Source organism: Rhinopithecus roxellana, chromosome 8 (assembly GCF_007565055.1).
Source record: "Rhinopithecus roxellana isolate Shanxi Qingling chromosome 8, ASM756505v1, whole genome shotgun sequence".
Classification (NCBI taxonomy): domain Eukaryota; kingdom Metazoa; phylum Chordata; class Mammalia; order Primates; family Cercopithecidae; genus Rhinopithecus; species Rhinopithecus roxellana.
Window position 1 is genome coordinate 29765548 of NC_044556.1, and position 25864 is coordinate 29791411.

General features: G+C 37.2%; 1 protein-coding gene across 5 annotated transcripts in view; it reads right to left on the minus strand.

Annotated features, from left to right (window-relative positions):
• VAV3 (vav guanine nucleotide exchange factor 3) overlaps window positions 1-25864 on the minus strand; it is a 448149-nt gene that overhangs the window by 97706 nt on the left and 324579 nt on the right. For all 5 annotated transcript variants that reach the window (XM_030935746.1, XM_030935747.1, XM_030935748.1 and 2 more), the window contains 2 exons: window positions 24237-24262; window positions 19313-19358 (listed from right to left, as the gene is read on the minus strand). In XM_030935746.1, coding sequence (XP_030791606.1) covers window positions 19313-19358; window positions 24237-24262 — 72 coding nt within the window. The remainder of the gene's footprint in view (window positions 1-19312; window positions 19359-24236; window positions 24263-25864) is intronic.

Sequence of the window (25864 nt, forward strand, 5' to 3'; positions counted from 1 at the left end):
TAAACTTTTCTCATCCCAGTAGCTTCTCTTTAGGTGGGGAAAGCAGTTACATAAGGCAGCGATTAATGAGATGCCACAAATGTTGACTTAGTCCCAAATAGGGATTTTTTTCCTCCCTCAAATCTGAGTGCTTCACCCAAATTAATTTTAAGTCACACTACAAATATGAGTAAAGTGCCGACTCGAGTTGAAAATACATCATATGCTCAACCTGAGTCCATATGCTTTTTTCCCCAATTTCTTCCTGTTTTGCTAGAAAAAAAAAAAAAAAAAAAAAAATCCTTGAACAGTCTGAGATTCCAAGAAGGTGTTGCCATTTCGTTTTCTGAAAATCATTGGCCAGATTCTGTTCTTGGATACTGCTTGAATTTAAACGAAAGATGCACAAAGTATTTAAATCTGAGATCCCCAAAGCCTGGCATTTCAGTTTTTTGAAGTGGCAAAGTTTCTTCCTCTAGGAGTGAAAAGCTGTAATGTTAGCCCTACAATGGTAGGTGGAGGTAGAGAAATACATGTACACTTTCTTTTTTTTTTTTTTTTTTTTTTTTTTTTTATTATACTTTAAGTTCTAGGGTACATGTGCATAACGTGCAGGTTTGTTACATATGTATACTTATGCCATGTTGGTGTGCTGCACCCATCAACTCGTCAGCACCCATCAATTCATCATTTATATCATGTATAACTCCCCAATGCAATCCCTCCCTCCTCCCCCCTACCCCCTCCCCATGATAGACCCCAGTGTGTGATGTTCCCCTTCCCGAGTCCAAGTGATCTCATTGTTCAGTTCCCACCTATGAGTGAGAACATGCGGTGTTTGGTTTTCTCTTCTTGTGATAGTTTGCTAAGAATGATGGTTTCCAGCTGCATCCATGTCCCTACAAAGGACGCAAACTCATCCTTTTTTATGGCTGCATAGTATTCCATGGTGTATATGTGCCACATTTTCTTAATCCAGTCTGTCACAGACGGACATTTGGGTTGATTCCAAGTCTTTGCTATTGTGAATAGTGCCGCAATAAACATACGTGTACATGTGTCTTTGTAGTAGACTAATTTATAATCCTTTGGGTATATACCCAGTAGTGGGATGGCTGGGTCATATGGTACATCTAGTTCTAGATCCTTGAGGAATTGCCATACTGTTTTCCATAATGGTTGAACTAGTTTACAATCCCACCAACAGTGTAAAAGTGTTCCTATTTCTCCACATTCCTCTCCAACACCTGTTGTTTCCTGACTTCTTAATGATTGCCATTCTAACTGGTGTGAGATGGTATCTCATTGTGGTTTTGATTTGCATTTCTCTGATGGCCAGTGATGATGAGCATTTTTTCATGTGTCTGTTGGCTGTATGAATATCTTCTTTTGAGAAATGTCTGTTCATATCCTTTCCCCACTTTTTGATGGGGTTGTTTGTTTTTTTCTCGTATATTTGTTTGAGTTCTTTGTAGATTCTGGATATTAGCCCTTTGTCAGATGAGTAGGTTGCAAAAATTTTCTCGCATTCTGTAGGTTGCCTGTTCACTCTGATGGTAGTTTCTTTTGCTGTGCAAAAGCTCTTTAGTTTAATTAGATCCCATTTGTCAATTATGGCTTTTGCTGCCGTTGCTTTTGGTGTTTTAGACATGAAGTCCTTGCCCATGCCTATGTCCTGAATGGTACTACCTAGATTTTCTTCTAGGGTTTTTATGGTATTAGGTCTAACATTTAAGTCTCTAATCCATCTTGAATTAATCTTCGTATAAGGGGTAAGGAAAGGATCCAGTTTCAGCTTTCTACTTATGGCTAGCCAATTTTCCCAGCACCATTTATTAAATAGGGAATCCTTTCCCCATTTCTTGTTTCTCTCAGGTTTGTCAAAGATCAGATGGCTGTAGATGTGCGGTATTATTTCTGAGGACTCTGTTCTGTTCCATTGGTCTATATCTCTGTTTTGGTACCAGTACCATGCTGTTTTGGTTACTGTAGCCTTGTAGTATAGTTTGAAGTCAGGTAGCGTGACGCCTCCAGCTTTGTCCTTTTGACTTAGGATTGTCTTGGCAATGCGGGCTCTTTTTTGGTTCCATATGAACTTTAAAGCAGTTTTTTCCAATTCCGTGAAGAAAGTCATTGGTAGCTTGATGGGGATGGCATTGAATCTATAAATAACCTTGGGGAGTATGGCCATTTTCACGATATTGATTCTTCCTATCCATGAGCATGGTATGTTCTTCCATTTGCTTGTGTCCTCTTTTATTTCACTGAGCAGTGGTTTGTAGTTCTCCTTGAAGAGGTCCTTTACATCCCTTGTAAGCTGGATTCCTAGGTATTTTATTCTCTTTGAAGCAATTGTGAATGGAAGTTCATTCCTGATTTGGCTCTCTGCTTGTCTGTTGCTGGTGTATAAGAATGCTTGTGATTTTTGCACATTAATTTTGTATCCTGAGACTTTGCTGAAGTTACTTATCAGCTTAAGGAGATTTTGGGCTGAGACGATGGGGTTTTCTAAATATACAATCATGTCATCTGCAAACAGGGACAATTTGACTTCTTCTTTTCCTAACTGGATACCCTTGATTTCTTTCTCTTGCCTGATTGCCCTAGCCAGAACTTCCAACACTATGTTGAATAGGAGTGGTGAGAGAGGGCATCCCTGTCTTGTGCCAGTTTTCAAAGGGAATTTTTCCAGTTTTTGCCCATTCATTATGATATTAGCTGTGGGTTTGTCATAAATAGCTCTTATTATTTTGAGGTACGTTCCATCAATACCGAATTTATTGAGCGTTTTTAGCATGAAGGGCTGTTGAATTTTGTCAAAAGCCTTTTCTGCATCTATTGAGACAATCATGTGGTTCTTGTCTTTGGTTCTGTTTATATGCTGGATTACGTTTATTGATTTGCGAATGTTGAACCAGCCTTGCATCCCAGGGATGAAGCCCACTTGATCATGGTGGATAAGCTTTTTGATGTGCTGCTGAATCCGGTTTGCCAGTATTTTATTGAGGATTTTTGCATCAATGTTCATCAGGGATATTGGTCTAAAATTCTCTTTTTTTGTTGTGTCTCTGCCAGGCTTTGGTATCAGGATGATGTTGGCCTCATAAAATGAGTTAGGGAGGATTCCCTCTTTTTCTATTGATTGGAATAGTTTCAGAAGGAATGGTACCAGCTCCTCCTTGTACCTCTGGTAGAATTCAGCTGTGAATCCATCTGGTCCTGGACTTTTTTTGGTGGGTAGGCTATTAATTGTTGCCTCAATTTCAGAGCCTGCTATTGGTCTATTCAGGGATTCAACTTCTTCCTGGTTTAGCCTTGGGAGAGTGTAAGTGTCCAGGAAATTATCCATTTCTTCTAGATTTTCTAGTTGATTTGCGTAGAGGCGTTTATAGTATTCTCTGATGGTAGTTTGTATTTCTGTGGGGTCAGTGGTGATATCCCCTTTATCATTTTTTATTGCATCTATTTGATTCCTCTCTCTTTTTTTCTTTATTAGCCTTGCTAGCGGTCTGTCAATTTTGTTGATCTTTTCAAAAAACCAACTCCTGGATTCATTGATTTTTTGGAGGGTTTTTTGTGTCTCTATCTCCTTCAGTTCTGCTCTGATCTTAGTTATTTCTTGCCTTCTGCTAGCTTTTGAATGTGATTGCTCTTGCCTCTCTAGTTCTTTTAATTGTGATGTTAGAGTGTCAATTTTAGATCTTTCCTGCTTTCTCTTGTGGGCATTTAGTGCTATAAATTTCCCTCTACACACTGCTTTAAATGTGTCCCAGAGATTCTGGTATGTTGTATCTTTGTTCTCATTGGTTTCAAAGAACATCTTTATTTCCGCTTTCATTTCGTTATGTACCCAGTAGTCATTCAGGAGCAGGTTGTTCAGTTTCCATGTAGTTGAGCGGTTTTGATTGAGTTTCTTAGTCCTGAGTTCTAGTTTGATTGCACTGTGGTCTGAGAGACAGTTTGTTATAATTTCTGTTCTTTTACATTTGCTGAGGAGTACTTTACTTCCAATTATGTGGTCAATTTTGGAATAAGTGCGATGTGGTGCTGAGAAGAATGTATATTCTGTTGATTTGGGGTGGAGAGTTCTATAGATGTCTATTAGGTCCGCTTGGTGCAGAGATGAGTTCAATTCCTGGATATCCTTGTTAACTTTCTGTCTCGTTGATCTGTCTAATGTTGACAGCGGAGTGTTGAAGTCCCCCATTATTATTGTATGGGAGTCTAAGTCTCTTTGTAAGTCTCTAAGGACTTGCTTTATGAATCTGGGTGCTCCTGTATTGGGTGCATATATATTTAGGAGAGTTAGCTCTTCCTGTTGAATTGATCCCTTTACCATTATGTAATGGCCTTCTTTGTCTCTTTTGATCTTTGATGGTTTAAAGTCTGTTTTATCAGAGACTAGGATTGCAACCCCTGCTTTTTTTTGTTCTCCATTTGCTTGGTAGATCTTCCTCCATCCCTTTATTTTGAGCCTATGTATGTCTCTGCATGTGAGATGGGTCTCCTGAATACAGCAGACTGATGGGTCTTGACTCTTTATCCAGTTTGCCAGTCTGTGTCTTTTAATTGGAGCATTTAGTCCATTAACATTTAAGGTTAATATTGTTATGTGTGAACTTGATCCTGCCATTATGATATTAACTGGTTATTTTGCTCGTTAGTTGATGCAGTTTCTTCCTAGCCTCGATGGTCTTTACATTTTGCCAAGTTTTTGCGATGGCTGGTACCGGTTGTTCCTTTCCATGTTTAGGGCTTCCTTCAGGGTCTCTTGTAAGGCAGGCCTGGTGGTGACAAAATCTCTAAGCATTTGCTTATCTGTAAAGGATTTTATTTCTCCTTCACTTATGAAACTTAGTTTGGCTGGATATGAAATTCTGGGTTTAAAATTCTTTTCTTTAAGAACGTTGAATATTGGGCCCCACTCTCTTCTGGCTTGTAGAGTTTCTGCCGAGAGATCTGCTGTTAGTCTGATGGGCTTCCCTTTGTGGGTGACCCGACCTTTCTCTCTGGCTGCCCTTAAGATTTTTTCCTTCATTTCAACTTTGGTGAATCTGGCAATTATGTGTCTTGGAGTTGCTCTTCTGGAGGAGTATCTTTGTGGCGTTCTCTGTATTTCCTGAATTTGAATGTTGGCCTGCCCTACTAGGTTGGGGAAGTTCTCCTGGATGATATCCTGAAGAGTGTTTTCCAACTTGGTTCCATTTTCCCCCTCACTTTCAGGCACCCCAATCAGACGTAGATTTGGTCTTTTTACGTAATCCCATACTTCTTGCAGGCTTTGCTCATTTCTTTTTCTTCTTTTTTCTTTTGGTTTCTCTTCTCGCTTCATTTCATTCATTTGATCTTCAATCGCTGATACTCTTTCTTCCAGTTGATCGAGTCGGTTACTGAAGCTTGTGCATTTGTCACGTATTTCTCGTGTCATGGTTTTCATCTCTGTCATTTCGTTTATGATCTTCTCTGCATTAATGAGTCTAGCTGTCAATTCTTCCACTCTTTTCTCAAGATTTTTAGTTTCTTTGCGCTGGGTACGTAATTCCTCCTTTAGCTCTGATAAGTTTGATGGACTGAAGCCTTCTTCTCTCCTCTCGTCCAAGTCATTCTCTGACCAGCTTTGATCCGTTGCTGGTGATGGGCTGCGCTCCTTTGCAGGGGGAGATGCGCTCTTATTTTTTGAATTTCCAGCTTTTCTGCCCTGCTTCTTCCCCATCTTTGTGGTTTTATCTGTCTCTGGTCTTTGATGGTGGTGACGAACTGATGGGGTTTTGGTATAGGTGTCCTTCCTGTTTGATAGTTTTCCTTCTGACAGTCAGAAGGACTCTCTGTTGGTCTGTTGGAGATTGCTTGAGGTCCACTCCAGACCCTGTTTGCCTGGGTATCAGCAGCAGAGGTTGCCGAAGATAGAATATTGCTGAACAGCGAGTGTACCTGTCTGATTCTTCCTTTGGAAGTGTCCTCTCAGGGGTGTACTCCACCCTGTGAGGTGTGGGGTGTCAGACTGCCCCTAGTGGGGGATTTCTCCCAGCTAGGCTACTCAGGGGTCAGGGACACACCTGAGCAGGCAGTCTGTCCGTTCTCAGATCTCAACCTCCGCGTTGGGAGATCCGCGGCTCTCCCCAAAGCTGTCAGACAGAGTCGTTCGCGTCTGCACCGGCTCCCGCTACTTCCCCTATTGGTCTTCAGCTGTGCGCTGTCCCCAGAGGTGGAGACTACAGAGACAGGCAGGCTTCCTTGAGCTGCTGTGAGCTCCACCCAGTTCGAGCTTCCCAGCGGCTTTGTTTACCTACTTAAGCCTCAGCAATGGCGGGCGCCCCTCCCCCAGCCTCGCTGCTGCCTTGCGGATAGATCGCGGCAGACTGCTGTGTTAGCAGTGAGGGAGGCTTCGTGGGCGTGGGACCCTCCCGGCCAGGTGTGGGATATATTCTCCTGGAATGCCTGTATGCTTACAGCGCAGTATTGGGGTGGGAGTTACCCGATTTTCCAGGTGTTGTGTGTCTCAGTTCCCCTGGCTAGGAAAACGGATCCCATTCCCCCTTGCGCTTCCAGGTGAGGCGATGCCTCGCCCTGCTTCAGCTCTCGCTGGTCAGGCTGCAGCAGCTGACCAGCACCGATTGTCCGGCACTCCCTAGTGAGATGACCCCAGTACCTCAGTTGAAAATGCAGAAATCACCGGTCTTCTGTGTCGCTCGCGCTGGGAGTTGGAGACTGGAGTTGTTCCTATTCGGCCATCTTGCTCCGCCCCCCCACAAGCATTCTTCACATGTACACTTTCATGTTTTGTTTATCTAATCATGTTCATGTCCTCTAGACAAACTGAAAGAGTAATTCGTACTCCCAAGAAGGAAAGCTCTGTCCTGAACTGAAAGCATCACACAATTTTGTTGGGGCATTTAATATAATAGGTAACTACAATCACAACTGTTAACATCTGGACATCCAGAAGCATGTTCTGTGAACAGATCATAAGGGGCAACATGACAGGCAGGAATCCAAAGTCATTATTCTACCTGCTTACAACCGAATTCTTCAAGAAAGTCTATTTATTAAACACCTAATATTTCCATGATGACATATAAGACTTCCCAAATTGGAACTCGAAAGTGTAGAATCTCCACACTTTTTGAAATGAGAACATATCTACTGCATACTTCAAATAAAGTAAAAGTTGAAATTTTCATACTGTGATGAAAAATTACTAAAACTAAAGCTCTTTTAAAATAATAGTTCTAGTCTCACTCCCAGGAACAGCAGAGTAAATTAAGATAAGGAAGATTTGTAAAATTAAAGGAGACATATATATACAAAAGGAAATAAGAACAATGGGAGGAGCTACTCTGAACTCAAAAGGCAGAGCCACAGAATATTTTTCTTCATACTTCTAAAAATCCTTGGGGAAGTTAGGCTTACTTTGTCATATTTTATCAAAAAAAAAACCTGATTATTTCAATATTAAGCACCTATATTTGTTTAAAGTGTAATTTCCTATCTATACAGAACATGTATTGTGACATGCTTTGCACAAGATCAATGCGAGGAGCTATTCTGAACTCAAAAGGCAGAGCCACAGAATATTTTTCTTCATACTTCTAAAAATCCTTGGGGAAGTTAGGCTTAGTTTGTCATATTTTACAAAAAAACAAACAAACAAACAAAAAAACTGATTATTTCAATATTAAGTACTTATATTTGTTTAAAATGTAATTTCGTAGCTATATAGAACATGTATTGTGACATGCTTTGCACAAGATAACTTACAATTTTAGCAAGCCATGTGTATAATAAAGCACAAAACAAAAAGTACACAATATAATTGTGGTTGTTATGCAACAACAAAAAAGATAAATTTAGACTGGCTGCAGTGGCTCACACCTGTAATCCCAGCACACTGCAAAGCCAAGGTGGGAGGATAACATGAGGCCAAGAGTTTGAGACCAGCTTGGTCAACATGGTGAAATACTGCCTCTACTAAGAATGCAAAAACTTAGCTAGGCATGGTGGCACATGCCTGCAATCCCAGCTACTTGGGTGGCTGAGGTACGATAATTGGTTGAACCTGGGAGGCAGAGGTTGCAGGGAGCCAAGATCGTGCCACTGCACTCCAGCCTGGGCAACAGAGCAAGACTCTGTCTCAAAAAAAAAAAAAAAAAAGATAAAAGATAAATTTAAATTCCATAAAATCTTGTAATATAAACCCTGAAAAACATTTTCGTGTACATTTGGAATTAGTCACAGAATTAGAATCTATTCCTTAAACAAAAATAAGTTAAATAAGTAAAATAAGTTATTACTTAAAAATAAGTTAAACAGCCAGATGCTACAAAAAGTAAACAATAAAATTAGAAGTAGGTGCTTAATTGAAGTCAGAGGAGGGAAAACTTTCTAAGCATAAAATCAGTAAAAGAGACCATAAATAAAATGTCTGTAACTTTGACCCCTGGAAAATTTAAAACTTTATATAGAAACAAATAAGTCAGAAAAAAACATAAAAATATTTTCAATAAATGTAAGATTGATATCTCTCTCACACACACATATACTCTTACAAGTAATTTAGAAAAGCACCAAATCTTGAATAGAAAGAAGGGGGAAGCATAAGAGATAATTCATACAAAAAACACAAACATCCAAAAATATTAAAATAATCTATCTCACTAAAAATCAAGGAAGTTCATATTATGGTATCAACTACTATGATATGATAGTAAGATATTATTATTTTCCTATCTAATGACTTATAGTGAAAAGAACAATACAAGGTTGGTGGGCATAAAATAAGACATATTTTCATACCCAAATAATATGTGGGGATATAATTCAATGTAATATTTCTAAAAGGTAAACTTGACAACATCTACATCCAAAATCTAGGAGTTCATATGCTTTGACCCAGATATTGTACCTCTATGACGCCATTGTTAAATAATAATCAGTCGTATGGAAAAGTATGTTCATGCATAGATGTTTCTCAAAGCATTTATAAAAATAAAATTTAGAAAGACTAATGTTCAACAATAAATTATACTAAAACCCACTTCCTCTTTTCTGAACAGTATTTAATGATTCAAGATTCAAGTATGGCTAGGATGATCTTTTCAACCAGTCCTAGCTGCCCATGTGGCTCCTCTGGATAAAACCCTTCCAAAGGCTCAATCTGTTCTTCAGAATAAAGTCCAATTCCTTGATGTGTATCAACCAAGATCCTGCCTTGGTTTTCCTTCCATTCTCTTCATGAATGGCTCTCCCGCTCCAACCCTAACCATCCTGTGCCTTCTCCAACTCAGGGCCTTTCTTGGAGCTGTTCCCTCTGCCTGCAACCCTCTTCTCTCCATTCAGATGCCGTTGATCCCTGCTCATATCCTGGATTCCAGGTTAGACATCATTTCCTGATGCCCACATATCTAAAGTCTATGCCTCTTTCAAGCATTCCCTCTGTATCTCCCTGATCTCAAATCTTCACCATTACCTTTACTCCAGGACATAGGGAGCTGTGTGAGGGAAAACGCATCTTGTTCATTCTTGTACACTTAACACAAAGTCAGTATACTTGCCAAACAATTGAGAGAATAAATGAATCAACAAATATGCTCAATTAAACAAAATTAAGTGATAAAAGGAGAATATCAAACTGGAAACACAGGCATTTAATAAACATGTGGCTGCACATAAAAAAGAAACATATGAGGAAAAAAGTGTGTAACAAAAGTATAAAGGGTGATTAGCTGAGTGAGAGGATTATAGGTAATTTGTCCAGAGAACTTTTCCTATACTTCCTTATACTTCCCGAATATTTTACAATAAACTTTTCAAAATGCAAAACTCTAGCAAAGAAGCTCAAGTGTTATTTTTTAAAAAGTGCATGCTGCCTCATTTTTAAATAATACATGGAGGACAAATATCTATTGTATTTCTGTCACCACTGCAGTTATCCAAAACCCAACACTGCAAAATAATCTGAAGGTAGTTTTTCAGAACTGCATGATATTTAAAAATTATACATTGATTTAAATAGTTAACTCCTTAAAATAGCTTTTAAAAAATTCAACTGCATTCAAGTTTAATATTTAGACTGCCAGAAATTATTCTTTCCATTTCCAAACTGTTAAGCAGAGTGAGTTCTGCTGAGTGTCATCCACATGGCGTGTTTCAGTGCCAGTGTCTACAGTTGCTTGTTTCAGAACCTCTAATTAGCTGCCTTATCTTCTGGTAGGGATTCTTCTGGTGCTAAGTTTTAATCGCCCAAATTAATTGAAGTACTGTAGCAATTTCAGATTAACATTTTCAAAATTAACAATGCATAAAATAAAATCACCCATAAATCTGCTTGGTAACAGCAGTCACTAATGAACTCTGAAAATCAGACCAGATCCCACTGCTAATTTGCACAGAACTGTAGCTAGACCATAGGAAATAAGCTTTTCTCTGTCCAAAGCTTGACATAAATAAAATATACAGAAGGTGTCTAGAAGGATAAGGTCTCTAAAGCCAAATATGCTGCAATTAAGTTGGCACCCAGAGTGCTATGTGACCTTGGTTGAAGTACTTAACCTCTCAGAACTTTGGTTCCCTCTGCTGAAAAACCCCAATGATCCTCGCCTCCTGGTATTAACATACTTAATCCCTTCCCTGAATGTGGGTAGCTAAAAGAATATGGCAAAGGTGATGGGATGTCACTTATGTGATTATATTATACAACATTTTAATGTCCATCTTGCAAGGAAACCCTATCACCTTCTTGGTGTACATATTCTGATGAAGCAAGCATCCATGGTGATTAGGTCCATGTAGTACAGAACTGAGGACAGCTTCTGGCCAAGTGTTCTAGGTCATAAGGCCCTCAATTCAACAGTCCAAAAGGAATGGAATCCTGCCAAAAGCAGTGTAAGTGAGTTTGGAAGTGAACCTGTCTCCAGTTGAGCCTTCAGATGAGATCCAGCCCTGGCCGACATCTTAAGTGAAGTACTGTAAGAAACACTGAAGCACAGAACCCAACTAAAACATGCCTCGATTCCTGATTCACAGAAACTGAGATAACATATGTGTGTTGTTTTAAGCTGCTAAATCCATGGTAAATTGTTACATAGTAATAGAAAATACAGGTATCTATATGTATCAATAATCACTACCATCATCATAATTTTCAGAGCACTTAGTATGTGCTAAACTTGGTTGATACTTTATTATCTCATTAAATCTTCATAATAATACTAGGAGATGGCTGCTACTATTACTTCCATTTTAGAGATGATAAGCAGGTTTATTTGCCTAAGATTACATAACTAGTTAGTACAGGGGCAGGACACAAATCCAGATCTGTGCCACTGCAGAACCCTCAGTCTATACTACCACGCAGGGCTACCGCTGGAGATTAAAAGTGCTGTTATGCATGAATATGTTTTATGTTTAATACAGATAAAATTTAAAAAGATCTTTCCTTCTCTTTCTTTCCTCATTACTCCTTTATTGCTGTGAAGCAGGCTGTGACCTAAATTTAATGCCTTAAGAGCTGTATTATCTGGCTCTCCCACATTCTTACCCTGACCTTTCCTTTAAGGATGGCACCTTTCTTCAATTCTGTCCCCACAAAACATGCTGTGTTAGGTTCTGCTTCCTCGGTTCTCTAATCAGATAAACCGATCTATACTAACATGTGAGTAGACAACAGTAGAAAAAAAGGATGATCACTGTCTAAAAACAGTGAGGTACCATGACAGGGCTACAAGAAGATCAAATACGTGGCAAGAAAATTATTGTTTTCTTTTATCACTGCAAACTAAAAGCTTCCAGTTGGAATAAACCTTTGTTCGGAATCTCCAGTTCCTATTTTAGGTTCACTTCTCCAGATCAACCATTTTGGATACCAGAGAACTATCAGAGGATCCTACATCATGGAAAAAGGACAAGGTAGGAGAGGTGGAAAACCTAGCCACAGTATGCCCAAGGATGAAAACTGTCTGAAACTTGTTGCACACAGTAATAGATGTACATTATAATCTGAGAAAACCAAGCTTCTCTTTCCCCTCTCCTATTCATTTGTAAACAGAATTACAGAAAACAAATTCCATGTGGACAAGCTAGTTCAGTCCCACTTCCCATCTCAGAAGTGAGCACACAAGCCAGGATAGCCAATCAACAGAGCACCCTGGCTGCAGTGATTGCTTCAGAGAAGAGCACATGGTCTAGGCCAGGCCAATTAAAGCCTTCCTTGGGATTCTGCTGGATTTACTGAGAGAAAGGTGTTTTATTTTCTCTGAATTAACCAGCTGTGGGGACAACGTACACGAAAGTTGCTAACTGACAACTTTGCCTCCACATGAGAAAAATCTCTGTGAGGTGCATGTTGACAAGAAGCCAACAGAGGAGAAAGGAGAACTGAGACACAAAAAGAAATTGAACCCTAATGATATCAGCTGGAGTCCCTGGATCCATCTCTGCCTGAAGTCAAAATGCTTTGGAATTCCCAGTTACCTAAGTCAGGAAACTCTCAATTTTTTTTTTTCCTAAGCTAGTTTGAAATGGGTTTTTGTCACTTGGTAATCAAAAGCATATTGGTTGGTATATAATTGAACAGATCCAAACCTACGAACAGACTGATAACTTCATTCAAACATATGTAGTTCTAGCAAATTTACCTTTACTGATGTCTGTTTTAGATATTTTGTTTCCTTGTCCTGTGTCCTTCAGTTTGCAAAAAATTCTCCCTCATCTGCCTTCACAGTCAACCAGATCATTCATAACCTATACGACACACTTTGGTAGTTCATCACGTACTATACAATATTACTTTGACATGCTATGTTTGTATGTTTTAACTCTCCAGCAAAATTCCAAGCTCCTCAAAGGCAGAGGAACTTCCACATATTTCTAACACCTATACAGAAGAAAATGAATGAGTCTCAGAAGAAAAATGATCCATAAAAACAATTATAAGAACCTAAGTTTTTATTTTCATTCAAATTAAAAATTTAGAAATCAACTTGATTTGAATAAACTGAAAGATAACTAATTGCCAATATGAGTCATTTTGACAGAAATTGCACAAATAGCACTCCAGGGTTCTAATTAATTTGATAATAATCTTGCTATTTGTACACAGAACTGTAGTATAAATAAGATGATAAATTAGATTAAGAATTACTTTATCAATGTCCTCTCCTGAAATCAATTGGATATCATTTGCATCAAATATTTTTATAGAAAGTCAATATGTTTTGACCCAGTTAGTTCCTTTCATTTAAGTTACTTCAGACCTAAGTGCTGAAACAAAATTATCTGCCTCTCAGAGGTTGCTGGCCCGTAAGAAATTACTGAATTTTCTTTATCTACTTTGCATTACATGGCATATCCTCCCTTTCCTGAAATGGAATGGTATTTAACCAGCATAACCATACCTATGGCAAAGGAAGTCCACTCCATATCTGATGTTGTAAGTAGGGAACAGTTTATTGTGATAAATGTTTGAAGTAATTCACTAGGTTCATTACTTCTTTTTCAGGATTTTCTTCTAAATATTTAATAGATACACACTTTATCTTCTAAAACATAACTACTACAATAATATAAATTGTTAAAAGTGCATAAATGGCCCAGAGTAGGTTCTAAATATAATTCAAACATTCTATTATTTCAGTAGTCATATTACTGATGTGTATTTTCCATCTAAAAGCACCCCCATGCACATCTCCAGATATTCACCTCACCTTTGTTCTGATTCTGAAGGTGCCTGACCAGTATAAAAGTCGGCTTGGCAAGGCATGCACAGACCTGCCAGACAACAGCAGTAGTGATCCTTTGTGAACTCAGAATGAGCCCTGAAGGGGAGAAATAAACCCTCCTCCAACCAAGAAAGATGTGAGCAAGGGGCTGTGGTGCTCATTTCAGAAATCTGTTATCGCGGTAAAGCGAATCAGAAAGGTATCCTGAAAATAACTACAAGAAGATCAACTGTCCTAGTGCAAACTAGTCTTATTGTCCATGGTTTAATAGAAGCTTGAAAATAAGTCAGCTGTTTTAAAAACCAGAGCATGCTCCTCAGCATTTGTTCACAGCTTGGATTTCTCATTTCTCTGCAATGAATCTTAATCACTGGGTTTACTGTCCCAGTTTTTTCAAGTTCATTTCTTTCAATGTGAAATATATTTTTACACATTTACAATGATGCTCCCAATATTTAGCTTAGGATTTATATTTGATGAGAAATTAGTTTTGGAGGTGATAGAAAAGAGAGAAGCAGGTTTGACTGATTAATATGGAAATATTCTAATCTATAGAAACTTTGTTATTTATTATAGACAAAAGCTCATGTACTAAAACCTTCAGGCATATGCATTTGTCTCCCTCATAAAAAAGAAAAGAGATGAAATGTATTTTTAGATAAGTGCATTTAAAAACACTGTGTTGCTATTTTTCTCAATGTTTTCTATTTGGAAACAAAAATATAAAATTTCTCTATTGAGCATATTGATATTACATTTAAAAGCAAATCTAAAAGAAAGCAACAATTTTGTTTACACTTGGAATAAATTTCACAATCCTTTGAAATTAAAACACCAAAAACAATGGTATTAAATTGTAATTCAATACAATAAACCAGTATAAAAAATTTATTTATATAAAGGAAAACATTCATATGTAACCCAGCTTAAAAGCAATTTGAGACATTTATCTTTCCCAATTTGTTTTGCTTTCTTGTATGTATTGTGTAATCCTAGATCTTTTTATATGTTTATCAAACTACTCAAACTATTTTAAGACACTGCTATACAGTAATAAATCTGCATAAAAATAGTATATAACATTAAAAAAATTATATGTACATTTATAGACATGCATTTATGCAATCAGAACTTTGTGTCTGTATCTATTCCTTTCCTAGGAAGAATATAAATTCTTCGTGGAAAGGGGCCATGTTTTATAATTAATGACAATCCTGTCCTTAATGCCACATTAAGAAATGAAATTGGTAATGAAAGAAAGATTTCTTAGATGCTTTCTTCACACAAGAACAAATAAGAATGGCGTTATATGTCAATCCTATCCACCTGAAAGAGGAAGTGACCATCTTTGAACATGTCTCTGCTACGAAACAGTAAGACATCTCCTTGGTGAATAAGAAAAGACAGTTTTTCTAAGCCACATGCATCTCTTTGTAATCAAGAGTTTAACAATGAGCATCTGAGAAACAAGAGTTGTCAGAAAGGACTCTTATCAATTTGACCATTATCTATTCATTTATTACTCAAGGTTATCACAAAGCACAAGAGTAACTTAAGATCAGAAAGGGTGTAAGCTATTTAAACATTTCCCATCTACTCCACATAATCTTTAGGCAGCACAACACAGAATGATGGCCTGAAGTGTTTAAAAGCTAGTGACTGCAGGCTTAAATGCAGGATGCTATGAGTTCCACAAATATAAGACAATTTTGCAATAACCTAAAAACACAGACCCAGTGAAAACAATACATGCCCTGGTATACAGATTTGCCACACGCAAACTGAAATTAATCTAGTGTCTCCTGCACTGAGACAAAAGGAAGTTTTTAAAGCTCAGAATTAAAATTTAATTAGTAACTTTGCCCTTGAGTGCCACTTTAGGTGAAAAATATTACATCAGTGCTCAGATTTTCTTGAGATTTATGATCTCATGTTCTTGAAAAAGGCCTAGCACCTCTGTGTTCCTGAAATAATTGATATGTCTGTTACAAGCGTTTTTTTCTTGATACCAACATCTGTCTTAGGAAGAAAAGTACAAACTGATGAAAATTCCCTGCTATATTTAAGAAATCCAAAAGAGCTACCAGAATTTGCATCTAATTCATTACTATATCTGTAAAAGAAGTCAAGATTATAAGTTGATACATTTATTAGCACACATTAGAAGACACGAAAAAATAAGGAGCAAAGCCATTTGCAAATATTGTCTACAAAGATTAATCACAATTATTAATAAGGAGTGAGTGATTTAAATGTGCTAACGAGCTACAATGCAAACCTATAGTTCACCTCTTTCTTGGATTTGAACAAACCCCACAATATATGATTTCAATACTGGGAGTTTTTCTTTGTTTCTTTATTGCAATAACAAACAGTAATAATTTCCCCCCAAAAAAACTCTCAACTATCACAATTGACTATGTTTACTGGTAAACATAAGCAAAAGATCATGAACGCCATTGGGAATAACAACAAATCTGAAAATGACTGTGTATATAGTTTTTTGTTTCAACAGAAATTCATCACAAAATTCAGGGTCTGTTTAATATCCTTCTCCTTCACATGACAAAATGTCCAATATTAAAGAACATGCTCTAACATAAACTAGTTAATATAGGAATTGCTATACTTAGCATTTACTATATACTGGGCACCTTTGAAAGTACTTTACATGCTCTTCTGTTTCTTCAGATAAGGTCTTGCTCTGTCACTCAGGCTGGAATGTAGTGGTGCCATCACAGCTCACCAGAGTCCCAAGCTCCTGGCTTCAAGTGATCCTCCCACTTGGCCTCCCAAAGTGCTAGGATTACAGGAATGAGCCACCATGCCTGGCCTACATATATTAGCTCACGTAATGCTCACAACAACGTTGTAAGGTAGGTCCTCTTATTAATTTCCTTTTACAAATGAGGAAACTATGGCACAGAGAGAGGAGGCAAACTGCTGAAGTTCAAACAGCAAGGAAACAGATAAGGCCAGTCCCAAGCCCAGGCAACATGGCTCAGAGCCATGCTTCCCACCACTAGACTATGCCGTGTTTCATTAGTGCATCAGCAGGAGTAATTTAAAAAGAAAGAATGCCAATGAATACATAAAAAACTGTATCATCACTTATTCATGTAGCATTTATTAAGCACCTACTACCCATTAGACTATGCATTAAGTTCCCTTCCAATGCAAAAGGGCTATGGAGAATATATATAATATACCTTTGAACATGGCTCTGAAATTTGGACCTGGTGAGGTGGTTACACCTGGCCTCCTAAACTCTTTAATCAGTTGCTTTTATAAGCCACTTTAAGTGAGGCCCTACAAAGTCATGTATTGGCACTTGGAGATGTTAAGTAAATTAACTATGGGATAAAAAAAATCAAATGAACTTCCATGGTAGAAATACTAACAGCAAATAATGCATCGTGGAAGCAGTTTGTCTATGCAGACTCAACTTTACTGATCCCTTGTTTAAATATTTTGTCTGAAAATCTCTAAACAATAGCCACATAAGGATCAAGGCACGCTGGTCATCAAGCAAGGGTTAACTTTGAACAAAGAAGCTTTGCAACTAACCAGCAGAAAGAGGCAAAGATGCAAAAGTCAAGCAACTTTAAATACATAAGTCAAGCCTAAATCAAAATACAGCTGTGGGAAGAAATAGCCTTACTATATCAGCAGCTTCAACAGGCAAGATCATCAAGTGTTTGCTTTATTTCCAAAAATATGGAAAAAGGAAAAATACACTCACATACATTTATCATACCTAATGGAAAACTATTACCTATAATCTTTTTTTTTTTTTTTTTTTTTTTTGAGATGGAGTCTCGCTCTGTCGCCCAGGCTGGAGTGTAGTGGCGGGATCTCAGCTCACCACAAGCCCCGCCTCCTGGGTTCTCGCCATTCTCCTGCCTCAGCCTCCCATACAGCTGGAACTACAGATGTCTGCCACCATGCCCGGCTAATTTTTTTTTTTTTAGTAGAGACGGGGTTTCCGTGTTAGCCAGAATGGTCTTGATCTCCTGACTTCATGATCCACCCACCTCAGCCTCCCAAAGTGCTGGGATTACAGGTGTGAGCCACTGCGTCCGGCCACCTATGTTCTTACAAACATAACATACAACAGCATTTCTCCTGTAAGTTTATTCTTCATGAAGTTCTAAATTCTTTGGACAAATAGAAAAACAAAACAAAACAACAACAACAACAACAACAACAAAACTGTACCCATGCAAAGCCATCACCTTTAGGATAAAGGAGTATAAATTTGTTTTATTGTTGTTCTACTTTGCCATATTTATAATCTGTGAATTTACTAATCTAAATAATGTAAAGGATTCTAGAAATTGTTGAGTCAAATATGTTCCTATTGACACACTACAAATATAAAAATGCATTTCCCTGAGGGGAGAAGAAAGAAAAAATACATTTAAAAAATAAAATTTATAAAGGTTAAGTGATTTTTCTGAAATAGCAACACTATAATTCACACAAAATAAGACAAAGATATGTTCACAGTCATATACCCCTACTAAATATAATAGAGAAAGTCACTTCTAAATATTGCAGGGAGTCCTCTGCAAAGGATATTGTCTTGGGAAAGTTAGAACTATTAAAAAGTAAACCAGAACTCTTGTTTTTTTAATGGCTTCAAATATGTTCTGTAGTTAAAAGATTTAAATTAGTCTCAGGACACAAGTGAGGCAATTTCTAGCCGGAGGCAACAAAGCTCCTATAAATCTTAAACAGCTCATAAACTGGCAAGGCTACCATGGGTGTGGTTTCAGTTATAAACTATAATGCTTTGAAAACTAAACTTTACAACTAGCTGAATACCACTTATGATGGGAAAACAAAGTGAAACACATAGTCCAGGTTATTTTCCAGCAAAGCTACTCTATTTTTCATGTTTCCCTTGGTGTATTACCAAGTTTGTGTATTTGGAATCCTTTAACTGTGAATACCTTTTACTCACAACAAAAGGATCACATACATAAAAAGTCTTTGGTAATTAAACTGTGGAAGGAAGGCATTGCATAATAGATGAAAAATAATTATGCTAACATAATGACAGGGCAAATCTCACAATGCTAAATAGAAAACAACTGAACGTTTTCTGCAGACAAATAATTGGTCTCGAGAGGAAACTTGTCACAAAGTCCCCCCAAAAATGCTGCTATTATAAAATAGTATAGATATAGAATTAAACAATTTTCTTCAATGGGGGGTGGGTACCAGTTGCCTGGTTTATCCTTTCCCCTACTTACTTAGAAAACGGTAATTTTTTAAGTGCCAGCTAGCTGGTTGGTTTTCTTATTGGATTTACAAAGGAACACAGGGAGGGTGCTGGATATGTGAGCATTAACCAGGCACCCTGAGGCTGTTCAGTAAGCAAATAACCAGCTCAACTGCTGACTGTGGAAAGAGTGCAAGGCTGGTGGTTGCTAGTAGTTACTCATCCTGTGAATGATTTACATGTTAGACCATGACCTCCTGGTCACACATTATACATCAAATTATGAGGAACAAAGGCCAACAATATGCCTGACTTTCCACAGCAATTCCCATATACTTTCATAAGCACTTAGCTGAAGCCATGATTATGGGAGGTTTAATCAGAAACACACCTGGATCCACCTGTTTGGGAGTTCTTCGCAGTCCATTGGTCCGTTTCTGTGCAGAAAAGCAAAACAAGTATGTGTTGGTAATTTTGCACTATTAAATTATATTGCTATTGGCGCTTTGGAAAGCAAATGAATGTTGCACATTTTCCAATTAAAAGCATGACTAAATTTGATTCCAGTATGATTTTAAAGTTTATTTTTATAATTGAACCTTTTTGTTTTTCTAGTAAGTCTTCCACTTGTATATCATTGCACTTGATAAGTCGTTGGTACCTTATAACAGTAAGAAAAAAAAAATTCTTTTTGGTTGCCAACTCCAAATATTGGGACTAAATTTTTTAGGTCATAGTGACGATGGAGAGAACAAAGCCCAGCAGCCACCTTGGTTAGAATATGTTCCCAGCCAAGACATATGAGCAATAGCTTTAAACTGATCTCCTAAAACTCTAATTCAGCTATTTATGGGGCCTCACAGACCAGACTGAAGAAGGTATACAACCTCAAAACAAAGATCTGAAGCTCTGATTTTAGCTAACACTTAAATGAGAAAAGTGTTTTAATTATAGACCAGTTGTATCTGAGCACTTTAAAAAACAAAACAGACATGTAGTTTGTGAATCATAAAAATAAATTCTTATTATAGAAAATAAATCTGTAAGAAAACAACTTTGCATTACAAAAATTACAGATGAGATACAAAACAAGAATTTTAAATCTATGAAAATGCATGGTTACATATTTTATTTCTTAAGCATTAAACTCATTCCCACCTAATAACTACAGCAATCTCACTAATTAAGAAGGGCTTGATTTCACTTCTTTATTATGCAACTGGATGAAATGCTTAGTCTATGACTATCATACAATCTAGATTTTCATAAAAGCAATATTTTCTTTTTGTATGTGTTGGGGTTTGTATCTGTGTGTTTCATTCACACAGATTCACAAATGACTTGGTTTCATTCAGAGCACACTTGGCTGTGCTAAGCATACATTAGCCATGGATTTCTCTCAGGGTTCTTTCTGTTGTTTTCATTCACAAGTTAAATGGATGAAATTTTTTTTTTTTTTCCAGCCTTCCTAAGGGCCTCAAAGTCATATCCAGCAGACTCGCAGGATTCTCAGGTGAAAGCAAATTGGAGAAATTTTTAAAATGTGATTTTTGTTTTTACCCCAACTACTTTCAACATGGATTTGTAAAAGACTGCTAGGATCATTAAAATCAGCATTGAAGCTATGTTGAGCAAGATGGATAGCTGCACTAGAAAAGCTATAACAAGAGTCATTGTGAGTGAAAGGAAAATTTTGCTCTAGATTTGTTGGTAGCCAAGGCACAAAAATTGGAAGCATGATGAGTTATAGACTCATGTCTGATAATATGAAAGAACACTAATTTAAAGAAAACTGAAATTTTATAATTTAGAGGAACTCTATATAATTCTGTATATACAACATCGAACAACACAAAACTGACAGTATTTTCAACAGGAAATCATTTAATGACAGGCAACTTGCTATTTACTTCCTACATATCCCATCATCTTCTTAATGCACTATAGAAGCTGTCTTTCTTCTGATCTTATACCTTCTACTATCAAAGTACTAGGAACGCAAAAAAGTGATTTAACTCTTTGGTTTGATTCCTAGAATCCCTAAATTAGTCCCATGTAGGAACTATAAACTTAAAATGTAAAAAGGGGACCCTGACTTCAAGAGCAACTCTGTATTCTTATACTTTGAATTTAGAATTAAAATAGGCTACACATTGCAAGTATTAAGAGAACGGATTCTGGAATAATATTCACTAAGTTCAAATTCAGTTTGAACACAAACAGTTAAGTTTATATCTCTGTGTCTGTTTTCTCATCTATAAAATGGAGACAATACTAAGCACCTATTTCATAGGTTTTGTGGTGAGAATTAAATGAGTTAATTTACCTTAAATGCTTGGAACAGTTACAGCCACATGGTAAGGATTATTAAGTGATAGGTTATTAGCTTTTTGTTATTTTAAATGTTTAAATTCACACAAAGTAATTCTACTCTGTTGGTGTCTTACTACTTACACTTTAGGTTCTTCCTCCTGAAAATCCACTGAAAATCAGTCACTCTGAAAACAGAAACCTTTCTACAGGAAGGGTGTGCAGTGGAATAAACTATGATCTGGTGTATTTAAAAAATAAACATAGGAGGAATTTTCAGCTCCCTAAACCAAATGCAATTGGAGAGGCTGAGATTTTTTTTATACTGTAAAAGAACCTAAAAAGTATTTTATATTGAAAACCTGGAGATGTTTAACAGATCATATTTTGAACAATTTTAAAGTGCAAATTTCATTTGTCATTCTGTCATCTCTGTGCCTATAATTCCCCTCCCCAATCTATATTCTCAAAAGTCTAGGACAGAGCTGGACAGGCCCTCGTCCCCAGCAGGAAAAGAATGGAAAGGAGGAGAGGGCATATCTAGCAGCCACTCCTGGAGCTCTCAGTTACAGCCTCACACACCATGAGAATCAGTCTCCAGGACCTTCTCAGTTTCCTTTGATTTACCTAACTGTGTTTGTGTGGGGAGGGATCAAACAAACTCAACTCTGTAAGCACTTGGCAGTTATTTCTTGCCTCATTACCTATTACCTTATCTTTCTTTACCTCTTAAAAATGGATTTAAAGTAACTAAATATGTATGCAATGATAAACTTGCTTCTTGGAGCCAGAGGAGCTTGCCGAAGGTTCACTCCAGAATGGGATGTGAGATGAACAGCCCAGGTAGGGTTATGGATGCCCCACAGATCCTGTGACTAGTGAAAACTGACATACCTTTCAAATAAAGTGCAAAATTAAAAATAAAAAATTCACAATCGTAACTATTGAAAGGCAAGCAGAGAAGGCCTATAAACTGGTACATGGAGGGAAAGAAGGTCTTCAAGAGAGGAGAAAAAATAAAAATCACAGAGCTTACAAATTACGGAAGTGCTTCATTATTTACTTATGAGAAGATTCCTGAGCAGAATACAATCATCTGCCTTGGAGAGTGAACACACCTGGTATGGGGTGAGAGCTGCTTCTTAATATTAGTTTGTTATACTGCTCCCTTCAAACAAACTCAAGTTTCCAAACGGATTGACTAGCCTCAGAGCTTACGATAATCCTCCATCCACACAAAATAGAGATTTTTAGTACAGTGACACAGTAAATAAAAATTACATTGATGAGTGAAACAAGTCACTAAAAAACTGATATCATATATTTTAAAAAATCAATGTGAAAATTAATTCCTTGCGTCATAGGCTTACGTGTAATTTAAAAAGTATAAAATTGCCTGTGAGAATTATTTAGTATCACATGAAAATTATTACCCACTTCTTATTAGCATATTTTCTTTCTGTAAGCACACCCATTTCACATGACTTAATTAAAATAAAATGAAACCATCTTCCTTGGGAAAAATAATACATATATCTAAAAGGATAAGTGTTAAGTAACACTGAGTTAAAGTTCAGAACTCTACAAAGTTTCTGTCTCAATAATATAATAATAGCATGAGAAAGTGAAAAAAGGCTGCTTTGTAAGATCCTTGGCACTGCTGGAAGAATCCTGATAGCCCTAATGAAAAATCTTACCTGTCAATGAAACACTAAAGGAACTCTTTGGTTAATTTATTTTAGTTCTAAAAAAACTCACAAGGCCTATTAAAAAAAAAAACCACCTTGTTATGCATTCTTTGGTCTAGACTTTAGGTTCTAAAATATAGTCAACAGATGCACTGATTAGGTACATATGAGCCTCTTTATATCACACTCTTGATATCCTGTATGTTCAAATTATGTACTTATGCAGAAAGTAGAGACAAGCACCTCTTATATTTTGCTGTACTTTTTATTATTTTTCTAGATGTTAGATTAGAAACATACTAATACCACTTTTAAAGAGAGGTTTTAATTGTTAGATGTTAATTTACAAATCATAATTTTCGTCATTGTTATTTTGAAATTCTCAAATTACTGTACTTTTGATTCATATAACTAATCACACATAGTTTGTATCTTATTTTTCTATGATTTAAAAAAATGTTTCACTATGGGCATTTGCCAGGGCGGGGGCAGGGGCAGGGAGGCAGTCAGGTAAGAAATCTGTTATTTTTGGTTGAAGGCCAAGGCAATGATTGTTTGGGAACCAGTAAAATCTTTTCTGTCTGAAATTTTATAACTTTGGGGAACTCTACATAAGCAACATCGAACAACACAATTGACAGTATTTTCAACAGGAAAGTATTTAATGATACGCAACTTGCTATTTGCTTCCTACATATCCCATCATCTTTTTGTATTTTTTTTAAATAACTTTTTTTTTTTGTATTTTTTAAGTAACTTTATTCTGAGAGGTAACATGGATTACATACTTCTAAGCCATTAGGAGACTCTGTGTTAAACCAAAAGGAAATGTTACCAGATCTTGATTTGATCAATAGGACGTGATAATCATCATCTTTCTGCTCTAATGGAAAAGTACTAGAAACATGGAACCACAATCTTAGATGCACAATGTTAGAATCTGCAGTAATTCTACGAAATTTCAGTAATTCGGCAAATGTCGGGCAGTGACACAACATTTCATGACAGGGGACACATGTACCAACTTCAGGCGATAAGGGCCACCCTTCCCTCTGTACTTACAGTCCCATTTCATACACAGTCTTTGATTAAATATTCACATTTTTTCTCTACCTAAGAACTTCAGACAGTGACTGAAAATTCCTTGGATTTAACTTCTGCATTTTGTTCACAATCACTTGGTTGTTCCCTCTGTTTCTGTTTATTTCTATTTATTTTAAAAGGCGCATTTAACAGTGTAAAAGCTCAAGCCTGGTTAAGCTAGCAAACAACTTGAAATGCAAAGGTTATAAAAAATATTTAAAATGTTAATCTTACCTCTGGTAGTTTGAGTGTCCCTTGTTCTGAAAGAAATGTAAAAATTGGCATTGTCAGTGTAAAGTTATTTTGTTTGGTTAGCAACCTTAGCTTGTTCTCTGCAGAGTGGTAAAACACCACTGCTTTGTTTTCTTAACTGATACCTGTAATATATTTCCATGGTCCCTCAGGCTGGGCTAGTAATTATTTTGCAACCTTGGTTCTCTTACCCTATTGGCTTGTCAGGAAAGTGACTCACAGTTTTAAATGACTTCTAGGTTATGCTTAACTTTTCCCATTGTTTATTAAGCAATGTCAATTCTACCACATAAAGCTCCTTAAAACAGGGGCTTGCACTAAATTTATATGCATGAGAGAAAGATAAATGTAACCTTTCTTTCAACATACCTCGTTTTAAGAATCGAAAAACACTAAGCTAACAAAGGTACTGCATTGACTATGTGTAACAATTGCAAATTATACACAGTACAACATTTCGTGTGAATTCTTTTTTGTTAAGTGGCCATAACTTTTATTTTTAATTTTGGGAGAAATACAGTTTGATTTAAAGATGGAACTTAAAAAAAACTGAGTCAGGATTTATTCTAATGCTAATTTCCTTTTCATATTTAGTTTACCTCCAGAAATAGGAAGAACAATTCCTTCATTACATTTCAGTCCCTGTAAATGCCTAACGGTTACAAGGGCCCTGAGATTTTCAGATGTGTGCTATGGTAGAAGAGCAAAGGATCATTCTGGGGATAAGGGTGCACACAGCACTTGGAAAACTGGTGGGCAGCGTCTTTGCCTCCTTTCCCCATACCCAGGAGCACTTATACATGTTCTAGCTTCTCCAGACTGACAGGAAATCCCTCATCATCATAAGCCCAGGACTATACTTTCCCCATCCAAAATGATCCTCTAAAAAAGCATCTGAAAAGATGCCACAGAGAGACATCAGGAGAGAAAGAGCAGGCCTAAGTGGGAGCTCTGCAGGATGTTTCTTTAAGAGATTCTAAGAAGCGCCCAGCCAGAGTTGAAGGGGAAAACTCCTGCCAGGACAGCTGACTAGCTGCCACAGATTGCTTTACACAAGAAGATTGCCTGGGGCATGGAACAGGAGGTTGGTTTGTTTTTTTCTTTTCTCTCCAGCCTTTTTTTTTTTCTTTTTTTAAGGAATACTTCTGATTAATGGAAATGGAAGATCCATGGGCAGAAAGTCACCTTCAAAAGAAAAGCTAAGTCCTCATCCCCTCGTCAATTTCAAACCCCATCACCTCGGCTTTCACAAATAACTGCCTTCCATGAAGACATCTTTGCTAGCCCTGAAATCAACCTTTACAAAGGAGTATTCCTGGACAAAAAGTTACTTCATTTCTTCTTTTCCTCCCTACTGGAAACACATAATGTTTCAGAAGAAAGATTGCCCAAGAGCGCTGGTTTGGGAAGAGGTTCTATACAAGTGCCATTTGGCTGGTGCAGGCTTAGAACCCAGGTTAGGGGAACTTGGGTTCTTAAAAGAACAGCTGTGAGACTTGCTTCACTGGTTTGCCCAGAAAGACCTATATATACCAGAATATCCCTATTCCCCTACTGGTGAGTTAGAGCCTGAATTGAGAGTCATAAACTGCAGGAAGCACTAAACAGGG